Consider the following 13,537-nt stretch of genomic DNA (forward strand, 5'->3'; position numbering starts at 1 on the left):
TACTTATCTGTCGCATCCTGTGCAGTTTTAACAGGTATGTTTAATCATGATATAGTCAATTGCAGATAGCATTCAGATAAATGAAGCTAAAGTTAAATCTTGTCAGCTCTCTCATGAGAGCTTCCTTTTTAGGAAAAGACCCTGAAGGGATTTTAAGCCGATACATCTGGAAAATGGAACAGAGGGTGACACACTGTCTCCCTCAGCCAACAAGTCTGCAGAGAAGCTTACGCAATGTGCGCTGTCTGTACAGCTTCAGAGCGTCCTCTCTGGAGAACATTTCTCGCTGGCACGGACAGCTGAAAGGTTAAGAAATGTCCTGTTGCCGAAAGATACTAAGAGGAATAGGTGTTTCGAGGTCAGATTCGGCTTGAATACCAAGGAATCTCTGATCACTAGGACATGATACTCTAGACTTTCTGAGGGATTTCAAACCTTACTGCCAGGAAGTAAAAATGCTCTGAGCCACCCGGAGTTTTCTTTCTTCCCAGGAAAGCGCAACCCGGCTCACTCGCGACAGCGCGCTGAAGCCTTCTTCTCGAAAGAGAGAAACAAACCAGCTCGAAAACCTCACTGTAAAAGTCAAATACAGATCCCCTTTTTCCTCAGAGGCCACTACCACTCCCGATGCGCGGCGCGCCGCCCCAGGGCCGCTCGGGCCTCGCCGGAGCTGCCAGCGAGGCCTAACTACCCGCCGCCCTCTTTGAAGGAAGCTCCCAGCCTTGATCATAGAGATAAAGGCACTCCCACGCCACACGTTAGTACCAAGCCTACAGAGGAGTTTCACGCTGCTTCCCATAGGCACGATCGGCTTTTGTTTCCAGCCTGGGCCGAGGAGCAGGACACCCCGCGCCGTATTAACCCCTACTGAGCGCACTCCAATTGCCGTATGTGCCCCCATAGACGTTCCCAAAAGGAGGCATTACCGTATTTACCATTACTAACACACCAACACGTTTCACGACGTGAAGCACAACACGTGCTCCCGTATATCGCGGTACAGAAGCGCAAAACCGTAATGTCCGTCATAAACACGGCACACCGGAGGAGCGCATGCGTCATGAGGTGACGGGAGTGCGACCCGGTGGGGTGAGGAGGAGCGGCCAGTCCCGCCTCTTTCCCGCGGCTCTCGGTGCCGGCGAGGCCTGCCCCGGTCCTGATTCGCCGCCGGCGGACTCCCGGGGTAGCGCGGAGCCATGGCGCAGCGGAGGGCGGCAGAGCGCGGGCCTTGCCAAACGGAGGCGGAGAGTGCCAGGCAGCAGCGGCAGCTTCTAGAAGGTGCCGGGGACTGGGGCGGCGGGAGCGCGCGACCTCGTCCTGCCAGGGGCAGCCGCGCGGGCTGGGCCCTGCCCACCCCTCTATCTGCCCGCGCCGCGGACTGGGCGGGAGCGCTGCCGCTATGTGGGGGATGAGGTGGGGTCTGCCCCTGACAGCAGGGCCGGGGGTGGGATGGGGGAGCAAGTCGCCCGGCTCACCTCCTAGTGAGGAAACGCGCCTGGCTTCCGTGTGCGTGTGTGCGTTACTCCACTGTCAGCGCAAAAAGTGGCAGAAAGTGCAGTTCGCCGTATTTTCCTTCTTTTGTTTGTGTGTGTGTGTTGTTCTGTAAGTTGCCCGTTTATTATTTAAATTCCTGGAGAAAATGCTGTTAAACAGCCCCTGGTGAGATGGTTATGCTTGTAACTGCTGCCTGGATGCCCTCTTCTGCCCTGGTGGCCTCAGCAGAGGCAGCGCACACCTGTGGGGTCAGGCTGACCTCAAAGCAGGAGGCGCTAACGCCGGCGGAACTGCCAGCGGCCCGGCTCTGTGCCCGCTGTGTCTTTCGTCAGCCTTTTGCCGCGTTTCACAACAGGGTGCTGGCAGCGCCACACGCTTCAGTGTTGCGGTGGTCATGCCACCGGGGGATGGGAATGCAGCCCTAGCATGACCGTGATGTGCAGGTGACCAGCACAGCTCACTCTGCTTGCTGCGCGGTCTTCCAGCAGTGTCTGCGGAGAGCTTTTGGATACGTGCACGTGGATGCATGGAGTTCTTAATGGTTATTTTTTGGTTTAAGATACTTAATGCACGTACCTGCATTTGTGTCCATTAGTGAACTGCGTATTTATGGTCATATTGGTAAAAATCTAAAGTACAAGACAGGCCCAAGTTGTGATTGTGTCACTACTCCCATTACTTCCTTTTCACAAGAATTTAAAGGCTAATAAAACCTAGCATAGACATACCCAAGAGAAGTCTTTTTACATGAATGTAAAATATGTATAGTTCCTGAGTCTGAGAACTGTCATTTTTATATCCCAGGCTGGGGGGTGTGTGTGTGTTCACATCTTTTATTCTGATGGGCACATCACCTAGTTGGCTAGTGGCTGTGCTTGGTATTCTTTCCAAAGAGATTAAACAAAAGAAGAACCTGTTTCAGAGTACATACCAAAGATTTAACTTCATGTTAAATCTCCAGTTAACTAGACTGGCAGAAGATTTCTGTTGAAAAGGAAAATAATGTGTGGCTTACTTTGTTTTGCTTTATTTTTATTTATTAATTGAGGTGTAAATCATTGTGGTTCATGGACACTGGATTCTCTGAGATTCTTGCCAGCATAAGAACTTCAGATTTGTTTGAAAGCTTTCAGGGAATGAGTGACTTTCATGTTATTGAAATTATTGGTGGGACGATTATGTCCACAGAGAGCTTAACATTTCCTTAAAGTGTAAGTTTTAAATCTGTTGTAAGATGTGTTTGTGGGTTATATTGTTATTGTTTTCTTAACTTTTTCTTAACCTTTTTCTTAACTTTGCTCCTGTTTAATTTCAGGGAAAGCTCTGGCAGAAGGTGGATCAGCTCGGACATCACTTCTTATTTTAGTTTCCATCTTCTTATCAGCTGCTTTCCTTATGTTCCTGGTATATAAAAATTTCCCACAACTGAGTGAGTAAGTATGTCAGGAAAGAGAAATTTATTTGCTCTTCACTCATTGCCAAACTGTGGAGGAGCCTACATGAGGTTAAGTGATTTTTAAACTGACATGAGTTAATTATAGATATAACCTCATTTTTGTAATTTGAGTTTAGAGCCTAGAACAGCAGAACACAATGTCTAATACTGAATGCAAACTGTTGGGATCTGTGTAAAGAGTTATACTTGACTAAGGGTTTCTGTTGGATGGTTGAGATACCATGTTTTGAATAGTTACCCCTTGACACATTAGCAGTGGTAACTAGCTATATTCTTAATCTTCAGCAGTTGAGAGCCAAAACATGCTTGGTTAGGGCTAGGTTTATTTCAGAATTCCTTGTGCAGGCTGTCATCAAAAGGGTGCACCCTCCTTCCTTTGTGGATAAGCTTAACGTTCTCTTTTTCTCATTTTTGTTGCAAGAGCTACTCTTGTTGGGAAGGTAGATAATTTAACAAGATGAAAACCTACTTGTCTGGCAACATCTTTTTCATTTAGTAGTTAATTCTGTATGATTAACTTGCTCAACAAGTTCATTTTTCAATGAACCAATCACTAAGTCCAATATAGAGAAAGACTGGACACTCAACTGCGCTGCCCACGATTGCATCAGTTTAAGGAGTGAAAGGAGATTTTGCTCTTAAATCTGTTTGTTGCGAGGTGAAACTCTGCCACTCTTGCTGCACTTCAAATGTTATGAACCCCAGTGTTGAGGCAGTTACAGCTGGGTGTGGCAGAAATTTGCTTTAAGTAATTAACTCTTTTTGATCAGTACTTGGTAAGAAAAAAAAGTAATCCTAGGAATGAAGCAGCTTGCAGTAAAACAAATATCTAAAATTTTGGATTTTCTTATACTGAACATACTATAACTACTAAGTGTTCATCTGAGAACATTATCTCAGCAACAAGCATGTAGTTTGTTTGCTGAGGGTTGCAGTTATACTTTCTGTTTATATTTACCACTGTGACTGCTCTTTTTGCAGAGAAGAAAGAGAATGTATAAAGGTTCCTAGAGATATGGATGATGCAAAGGCCTTGGGAAAAGTCTTGTCCAAATATAAGGACACATTTTATGTTCAAGTATTAGTGGCCTATTTTGCAACATATGTTTTGTATCCTTTTTCTGAAATAAAAGGCAGTTTTGATGTAGTCACGTTTCTCCGAAAAAAACCAACAATCATAGAATGGTAGGGGTTGGAAGGGACATCTGATTGGAAAAATACAAATTTATAAATTCTTGGTTATGGGTGAAGGAAGCTAATATACCCAGGTGTGTTCACAGAAAGATACAAATATTGTAAAGTGTTTGAAGTTAAAACACTTATTTGTGTTTCAGTATGGGTTTTTTAAGTCTAAGAAAGGATTGTGTGGAAGGAAATTGCATGTGTGTATAGTGTAAGTGCTGTGGATTTGTCTGCAGCTTCATCTTGACTGTTATGGACAAGACTTTTAGCTTTGATGTTGGCCTTGGTCTCATTTTAGTGTTACACTGAGTTTTTTAATTGCAAATTGAATTGCCAGTTAGAAATTGCTGTTGATTCTAAAGGAAAACTGAAATTACCACACTGCTGTTTCTTGAGATATTCAAAACTACTGTATAAGAGTAATTTATAGAATATATTACAGTATTTCTCACATAAAATGTTTTGAGCCTTCCTTCATCTCTCCAGTGCCTACATTGAAAACTCAAATCTGTTTTCTCTGAGAGTGCTAAATTTCTGAAGTACTTTCTGCCTAGGGAGACACAAAGGCTATCCTATGTTCTGTGTTAACTTTTGTCCTGAGTGCAGAATATATTAATTAATCATTAAACATATTCTTACTGGAACACTTAACTAAAGGTTAATAACTTTCAAGAGCTGTCTAAGAGGTTTGTTTCATAGTTTAATGCAGAAGGCTTTCATAACTTGGGAAGGAATTAGTACTGAATGTGCCATGAGTAATTATCCTCTAGCTTGTTCTTTTTAAGTGTAGGTCACAAAGTAATGAATTGTGAAGAAAATTAAATGTTGCAGTTTATATATTAACAAGTAGAACAGAATTGGCTGTTTATTGGACTACTGTAGCAGCTGATGTGATGACATTCACTCTCTCAGTGGTAGACAGGGATCAGCTAACAAACATGTTGCAGTTATCACAGAACCTTGACACTTGCTTAGAAAATAGCTGTCCTAGTTGTAATGGACTTTATAAAGGAAGATTCTTTGGCTGTTTGATACTTTGGTCCATTCAACTCAGTTAAATAGTGTGCAGATCTGTTTTGCTTTATGATTTCTGTCCAAAAGTGGCTCTGCCACTTTGTTGACAGTCAGTTTGTCTGCTTATGTTGCTGGAACTGAACTTACGCCTTTCTGAAAAAGTTTGCCTAAAGCTGGTGGTCATCTAGTGACTGCAGCATGCCCATTTGTAAAGAAGTAGTAGTTGTCACTCTTCTGTGAAACTCATAGGCTTTGACAGGTCTGAACTTCTCAGAGAGAATGGCTCAAATCTGCATATCTCCAGTCAGCACTGTAAAAAATCAGAAATGTATATTTCCTCTTGTGTCATAATAAATGCCCAGTGTCAGATGTAGCACAGATAAAATGTTGTAGAGCTTTTATTTAGTGACTTGTTCTATGTACCATGGTGAATATTCCCCTGGTTTCTCTGTGCTTGGGCTTCTTGTGCTACTCTGCAGATGTATTTTGAAGATCTTTAGAAGCTATGTCTATTTATGTTTTCTCAAATTGTAATATGAATTCTGACTGCTTATAAAATTCAAAATTGCATAGGTTTTTGATTTTATTTTTTTCCTTAACTAAGATGCCTCCAGCTTACAGACATTTGCTATTCCTGGGTCTATATTCCTCAGTATCCTGTCAGGGTTTCTTTATCCCTTTCCGCTGGCCTTATTTCTTGTTTGTCTGGTAAGTATGAAAAATAGCTTGTGAGAGTATATCTGCCTATTTGGAAATATAGCTAAGCATCTTAACAACTTCCTGAGTGAAGAAGGCATATGCTTTAGTTTCTGAGGAATGAAATTCACTGTTGCATTGGGTGATAACTGAAAAGACTAAGCTGTTTCTCCCAAGTTTTCTTAATAATAGAAGCATCTGAGTGTGATTCAGCCAGTGCTTCCTGTAAATTTGTCAGGCATGCACCAGAACCTGATTTGAATTTCAGAGCACTATTACTGCAGTTATACTATAATGCTGCAAAATGCTGGTTTTAAATGACATAAATGCTCAAGAAATGTAAGGTATGAAATGTATGTAGTTGAAGAGCTTTAAAAAATGTCACAAATAAGTATGAATGAGGTTATTGAACCAGTATGGAGGACCAAGCTGATGAATTTTCAAGTTTGAATCTCTTCAATACCATTGTGCCCCTTATTTGCAAAGCTCTCAGTGTTCAAGATCTTAGAATAAAACTTCAGAAACACTCAGTATTAAGCAAGAAGTAGTCAGCATTGTCTGCTTTGAATGTTAAGATTGATCTAAAAGCCTTGAAAATAAAGGAAGTCTTGGGTCAACAACATTCCTAGTATTTGATACTGCTGAAGAAAAGCCCTTCAGCCTCAATGGAGGACTGTATAGAAGCAGGCTCTACCTAGCCACTGTAGTTAATACAAATATAAGGCTCAAATTCTTCAGAGTTTCTGCTCATTTGTTCTGGTTTTGATTTTTTTGTTTGTTGGTTTGTTTTTTTTCCTCCCCCAGTGCTCAGGACTTGGAGCATCCTTCTGCTATATGCTTTCATACCTAGTGGGACGTCCTGTTATATACAGATATTTAACAGAAAAAGCAGTAAAATGGTCAGAACAGGTAAAGTTTCTAAAAATGCTGAAATTTATGATAAAAAATGTATAGTGGAATAGTGTGGAAAACTTTAGGATCTCTGTGCATCTAGTTAAAAAGAAAGGATTCTGACTCCTTTCTGTCACTGTGTAGTTATTTTGAGTATTTTTTTAAACAGTGGGAAGTGTTCCTGCTTTTATAATACATCCTGTGAGGAAGCTGTTTTTACCTAGGAAGAGTTTGCAAGTGATAAGCCTCTGATTTAGCTTATGCCAGTAGGAAACCTCTCCAGTTTCAATTTAAAGTAATAGCTTTTTAAGCATCAGATGTAATGAAAGATAGGTTTGTAGTGTTTATAGGGGAAAAAACAGTAGCAGTATGATTGCAAAACCTTAATTTGAAGATGTTATGGTGATTGGAGCATTTAGAAACTTTATCTTAGAGTAGCTGGTAACAGTTTCAGCAAGTGTTACTCAGCAGATGTAGTCAGTTTTTGCAATACAAAATCACTGTGTGATTAGCAAGAGACATCATGTCTCTTGCTTCAATACTCAAACATGTTTAAACATATCTGGTGGGGGGGTGGTTGGCAAGTATGAACCACAACTACTTCGTTCAAAATTTTGGAATCACATTAAAATGTATTAAACTTGTTTCTCACTTGGTAAAATACAGAGCTGTCCTGCACAATTTGCCTTATTAAATAATACAGTTAGCATTTTGAATCTTGGCCCAAGTAAAGCTTACTATGGCAGTATAATGTTGAGGCTTTTCTGACTGGCAAATGTTATTATTTCGATTTAGGGTTAGGGTGACAAGCTGGCTGTGTTGATTGGACTATAGTAACACAGGCAGAGGTGGCTGCACTCAAGCTAGGATTAGGTCCTCTGCTGTGCTGAATCACTTGCTTGCTGTGTAAATTGGCTGATTCAGGCCATACTCTACCACAGACTAGTATATCCAGACTAACTGCAGTACTATTTAACAGGTGAATCACTGATGATTCTTCCTTGAGTCACTCTGTTTCACTGATTTTTATGTTTACAACTTGTAAATTTCTACAAAAGATACATGTCCCTGTCCCCTACCCCCTTCCCCTAAACCTCTACTGGTAAAATGAATTGTGCATTTTCAAGACAGGGATTTTTTTGCTAAGTATTTTTGTTGGTTTTCTTTTGCAGGTTGAACGGCACAGAGAACACCTCATTAACTACATAATATTTTTGAGAATAACACCATTTCTTCCCAATTGGTTTATCAATATCACATCTCCTGTAATTAATGTGCCATTGAAAGTATTTTTCATTGGCACTTTCCTAGGTAAGAATTCTGGCTGGTGAAGAGCAGTCCTTGTTCATCAGAGATCCCCATCTACTGGGCAGCTAAAAGATTGCATGAGAATTTTGGGGTTGCACTTTCTCATGTGTGGAACTTATAGTGCCAAAAGATTTTTAGTAGTTGGGACTATTCTGATGTGCTGGATCAGAGGTAATCATCCCAAGCTAATTACTTAGAATCACAGAATAGAATCACCAAGGTTGGAAGAGACCTCAAAGATCATCAAGTCCAACCTGTCACCCAAGACCTCATGACTACTAAACCATGGCACCAAGTGCCATGTCCAATCCCCTCTTGAACACCTCCAGGGATGGTGACTCCACCACCTCCCTGGGCAGCCCATTCCAATGGCTAACAACTCTGTGAAGAACTTTCTCCTCACCTCGAGCCTAAACCTCCTCTGGTGCAGCTTGAGACTGTGTCCTCTTGTTCTGGTGCTGGTTGCCTGGGAGAAGAGACCAACCCCCTCCTGGTTACAACCACCCTTCAGGTAGTTGTAGACAGCAGTAAGGTCTGCCCTGAGCCTCCTCCAGGCTAAACAATCCCATCTCACTCAGCCTTTCCTTGTAAGGCTTGTGCTTGAGGCTTCTCACCAGCCTTGTTGCCCTTCTCTGGACAAGTTCAAGAGTCTCAATGTCCTTCTTAAACTGAGGGGCCCAGAACTGATCACAGGATTCAAGGTGTGGCCTAACCAGTGCTGAGTACAGGGGCACAATGACTTCCCTGCTCCTGCTGGCCACACCATTTCTGATCCAGGCCAGGATGCCATTGGCCTTCTTAGCCACGTGGGCACACTGCTGGCTCATGTTCAGCCAGCTGTTCAGCTGACTTGCTTAAGGAAACATACATTATATGAACATTTTGTTAGTAACTTTTTGTTCTACTCTATAATTCTCTGAGAACTTCAACAGGCTCCTCTATTTTGAGCTTAGCATAATTGTGTGAGGATGTATGCGACTGAAGAATTGTTTCTTCCCATCCTGTTCCATTTGGAGTGAATTAACAATTTAAGTAATGTGGTACTAAACATTTTTTGCTTGCAAATGGCATATTTTTGCAAATACTTCTAAATCTGGTTAGGAAACAGTCCATATTTTTTCATTTATGAACTTAAAATCCATTTATAGAGAGAGAACTTGAAACGTGCAGTCTAAAGAACAGTGATTTTTCTTATTCTGTGTTTGAATTGGTATAAAAATATTAAAAATGGCATAAAACTAGTTAATAAGGAGCTTTCTTCTTTGAAATTTTGGTATGCAAAGTTGGTTGACTAATTAATGATTTATTTTGTTTTTAACAAGCTGTTTTTTCTTCCTTTGCCCTCCTACCCTTGAATTCCCTGCCCCAGGTGTGGCACCACCGTCTTTTGTAGCTATCAAGGCAGGTACAACGCTGTACCAACTTACAACAGCAGGGGAAGCTGTTTCCTGGAACTCTGTGTTTGTTCTCATGATTCTAGCCATCCTCTCCATCCTTCCAGCTGTCTTCCAGAAGAAACTGAAACAGAAGTTTGCATAAGGATCAAACTGGACCGAGTTTCTCATATTTCATCTCAGGATCAGCACTTCTGATATTTGTATATTTGCCTTTCTATTGGATCTTAACCAGTTAAAGGAGAGGCTTGTAATGGATAAGAATGTCTTCAAATGTACACATGGCCTAAAATGGAAGGAACTGTGTTCACAAATGTACTGCATATAGTTTTGTAATGAAACATCAGTGTTTTATTTTTGGGGGTGGGGAAAAGTGTGTCCCAGAATGAGGGAAGTGAAAACACAGATGTAATGTTTTGCTATGATTATAGGCAGAGCAAACACTGAAATGTAGACAACCTAGAGATAATGCAGGAAGACCCCCTTAATTATTTGATCCATTTTTGTAATACTCTCTGCAGACTTGCATGTGATCTAGTCTGAGTACATCTCTCATTGACAATATTTCTCTTCTGGTTTTGCCTTTGGAAGTTCTAAAATAATAGCGTACTACAACAACGGTGCTTACTCAAAGGGGTTTTGCAGTACTTTAACTACAACAATATTCTCATCCTGATGGTTTACTTGTATTTATATTTACCAGTGCTATGTCCATTTAAATACTTGAACCTATGTCTGCTTTACTAACTGGATTAACAAAAGTAATGTGTCACATCATTCCCTCTTGTCCTCTGTGAAGTTTATTGTGGGAGAGGATATAGAAAGGAGGAGAGCAGGCTAGCACTTCTATCATGGCTGGCTGAAGTTCTCATTTTAATTTTTTAATGTTGATTATTTTGCCAATATTTCACTTGCATAGATTTATCCTGCCAATTTTGAAAGAATTACATAAAGCTTTAGGTTCTCAAGTGATTTTAAAGTATTCCATTTTAAGCACTGTAATATTACTATTTCTCAACCAATACGTAAAGAGCAAAAAGTTTTCCATTGCAGCTCAATTAACTAGAAACGGCAGGTACACGTACTGCTGTGGCTCTTAACAAAGAGCCAATTCCAAGTGATGTTCAAAGCATTGTGTAACAGAAGTCTCTTGTGTAAATGTATATAACATGGAAAGAATGATTCCATTGTCTGGTAACTGCCCATGGGCAACCAGGTACAATTCACTGTTAAGTAGAAGTATGTATATTCACTCGTTAAGGTATATAATACCTCCCCTTGTATGCGTGTAACTGTTGTAGTTTGTATTGTGAGTGGAATCCCACCAAATGAGGCCCTGATTAGCAAGGAACTGGGGTGCACATTTTAATTTTTATCCTACTGAAACCAGTGCTGCTTATATGCTTTAAATTGGTGCCCCCTGACATATCTTGCTGAAATGGGAGTAGACACACTAGCATATGCTCCAGTTCAAGGATTTATTTGTCTGTATCCTCATGTTAATTCATCATATGACTGATCATTGACATGTAAGAAACAGTTCCATAAATGTGACAATATGAAAGGTACCTCTACCTTCAAAGGGTTTTGGGTTTTGTACCACAATGTTAACTCTCCTTTGTTTCATCACAGCATTATATGTAAATATATAGTAAATACTATTGATATACTATTTGTCTTTTATTTAAATCTGGGCTGCACAGTAAATGGTATTTTTTACATAGGTAGATAAAGGAATTCATATCACTTCTGTTTGCAAGTTTATTGTAAGATCATTTAGGTTCAGCCATTGTTTTGTTATTTAGAATTTACTCAAAGGGTATTTTATTGGCATTTAAAACAGACCAGTCATTACTTTTATTGCTGCAGTTCTAATCTCAGAGGTTCCATCTACCCAGGGGATTTATTCCATAGTAAATTTGATTGTGAATTTGGTTGTTGTGAGCAAGGCTTCCCTAGGCTATCGAGTGTGAAGTTGCTGTAGTTTTACAGCCTAGTTTTTTGCATAGTTACTTTTTCATGCAGATGAACTCTCAGAATAAATTACCTACTACTTATTGTCCAGTGGCTTTTCTCACAACTTGCCTCCATTCTGGTCAATAACAGATGCTGTTGTGAAATTCCTTCTGTGTTGTATAAAGCCAATGTTTTGGTGAAGCCTTGATGCTACAGAAGGAACTGAATAGTGTTTCAGTTTAATACGAATCTTGCTGTTGCCTGACATTTTCACTAAGTTGGATTTCACTGTATAGATGAGATCAGGCTATGTTACTGAAAAGTCATTTAGGTTTCAGCCACAGACTGGGATCCCATCAGAATGGCTAAAAGCCTTAAGACCTTAAAAAGGTTGACAATAAGCTGCTTTCCTTTTGCAAAACCTTAGTGTCTCTTTTTTAAAAATTTATTTTTTAAACCTGTCCCTTCTGTCTTCAGCTGCTAACAGCCTCAGGTGGCTTCCTACCCCATGAGGACTACTGAATGTTGTGAAGTGTAAGTAAGGCCTTGTGAAAAGGGCAAAGACCCCACTGTGCTGTGGAATACTGTGCTAGCCTACTCTCCTTTAAGGGAATTCAGCGTGATTTGAGAGAGAGCCATAACATTTTTTACAAGGAGAAAGCAGTGACCACAAAAAGACAGGAAATCAGGAAGAAGCAGCAGTTTAGTTTATTAATTACAAGGAATTTTGAGCTGTTAGGTGACCTGTTTATCTTTTGGCATTTTTTGTGATACCTGCATGACATCATTACTAAATGTTTCTTGCCATTTGATAATAAAGCTATTATATAAAACATGAAACGTTGTATTGGAGTACAATGAAGCACACTGAAGTTCCCACTAAGCTTAATTTTTTATTAACCTGTTTAATAGGGATGAGCTCTTAAATGGTGTTTTTTAATAACTGATAAAAAATTGAACTGTGTTGATTACAGCTGTAGCTGAAATTCATTATATTTTTACCTGTATTTCAGAACAGATAGATGAACTTGACTTCCCTGTTCTGTCTCAAATCAATTTCTCACAGAATAATTCTGAAAAGTTTCTATATTTGCACTGGAAGGCAATTGGGTCTAATTTGTTTCATGTTCTCAGAACTATTTGCATAATTGGCTCTTTTTAAAATTAATTCCTGATGGAAGTCTCATATGCTAAAGTAGTTGTTAGAGCTTCATTCACATTCCCTTCATACAATCTGGTTTATAGAAATTTTTTTTGCCTTGTATAGAAAACTCACACTAATTGCTTGCAGGAAGGTTAAGACAAAAGGTCAAAAGGAGGTATCTAATAGCACAGTTCACAAATATTTCAGATATTCAAAGTCAAAACATTAATTTTTGTTTTTAGGTAACTCTGAAGATTTTTGTGTGTGTTTTGTTCCTGGGAATATTTATTGTATAGTTTGTGATAGCCTAGTTTTGTGATGGTAACTGAAATACTGTAGATCGCCATGCTTTGCAGAATTGCATAGAAGTATGCTGCCTGCCTCCTACCATACAGTTTCCTCTGGATTAAGCTGAACAACGAGCAGAATTGGCTCAAGTAGGCAGTTGCTACAGGATGAAATTCATACCTATAGTGTTTTGCACTGCAAACACAGTAAAAAGGAGCAAAGCAGGCACTGCATTTCTGTTTGTAGTCACATTTTTTCCTTCCTTCATTCTTGTAAGTAATTACAGGGGAGTAGTAACTCTGGGACTTGTGGGAGCTAAAGGACTCAGAATTACGCCATATAGTCATCTTCCTCCATTCAAACTAAGTTTAACACTGTGAAAAAATCTTGCCCAAGGAGTGCTGCTTGAGTGCCTGTTTGTTCCATAGCACCCTTGGCTGTCAGTGCCTTGGCATTTGACTACCTTGGAGGGCCTGGCCTCCTTAGGCTGGGGCACCAACCTCAACAGGTGGAAATGGGGAAACAAAGAAGATTCTTACATAATCGTATTTGAAGTTTCACTTGCTTGAGAGCATGTTAAGTTAGATTGGTGGGTGAGGAATTCAGCATTACAGAAGCAACCTAAACTATGACAGTCCTATACAGTAATTCTAAAGGAAAAGTTTTGATTTCTCCTCTCATAAGCCCTATGAGTCAGGGAAGAATTCTGGTGTG

At 40.2% G+C, this 13,537-nt stretch overlaps 1 protein-coding gene across 1 annotated transcript; it reads left to right on the top strand.

Moving 5' to 3' along the window:
* The first annotated feature begins 987 nt into the window (after positions 1 to 987).
* On the top strand, positions 988 to 12,226 carry TMEM41B (transmembrane protein 41B). Its single transcript, XM_054171844.1, has 7 exons — positions 988 to 1,278; positions 2,810 to 2,927; positions 3,932 to 4,060; positions 5,761 to 5,854; positions 6,647 to 6,751; positions 7,906 to 8,044; positions 9,411 to 12,226. Exons 1-7 carry the CDS (start codon positions 1,197 to 1,199, stop codon positions 9,578 to 9,580), a joined length of 837 nt encoding a protein of 278 aa, XP_054027819.1. The 5' UTR covers positions 988 to 1,196; the 3' UTR covers positions 9,581 to 12,226.
* The last annotated feature ends 1,311 nt before the right edge of the window (positions 12,227 to 13,537 follow it).

The sequence above is a fragment of the Dryobates pubescens genome, chromosome 22 (assembly GCF_014839835.1).
Source record: "Dryobates pubescens isolate bDryPub1 chromosome 22, bDryPub1.pri, whole genome shotgun sequence".
Taxonomy (NCBI): Eukaryota; Metazoa; Chordata; class Aves; order Piciformes; family Picidae; genus Dryobates; species Dryobates pubescens.

Excerpts from the sequence above, each read along its gene's own strand:
- TMEM41B (XM_054171844.1), top strand. The coding sequence starts at position 1,197 with ATGGCGCAGCGGAGGGCGGCAGAGCGCGGGCCTTGCCAAACGGAGGCG. Across the intron at positions 5,855-6,646 it reads CCTTATTTCTTGTTTGTCTG|TGCTCAGGACTTGGAGCATC; the intron begins GTAAGTATGAAA and ends TTCCTCCCCCAG. Across the intron at positions 6,752-7,905 it reads CAGTAAAATGGTCAGAACAG|GTTGAACGGCACAGAGAACA; the intron begins GTAAAGTTTCTA and ends TTTCTTTTGCAG.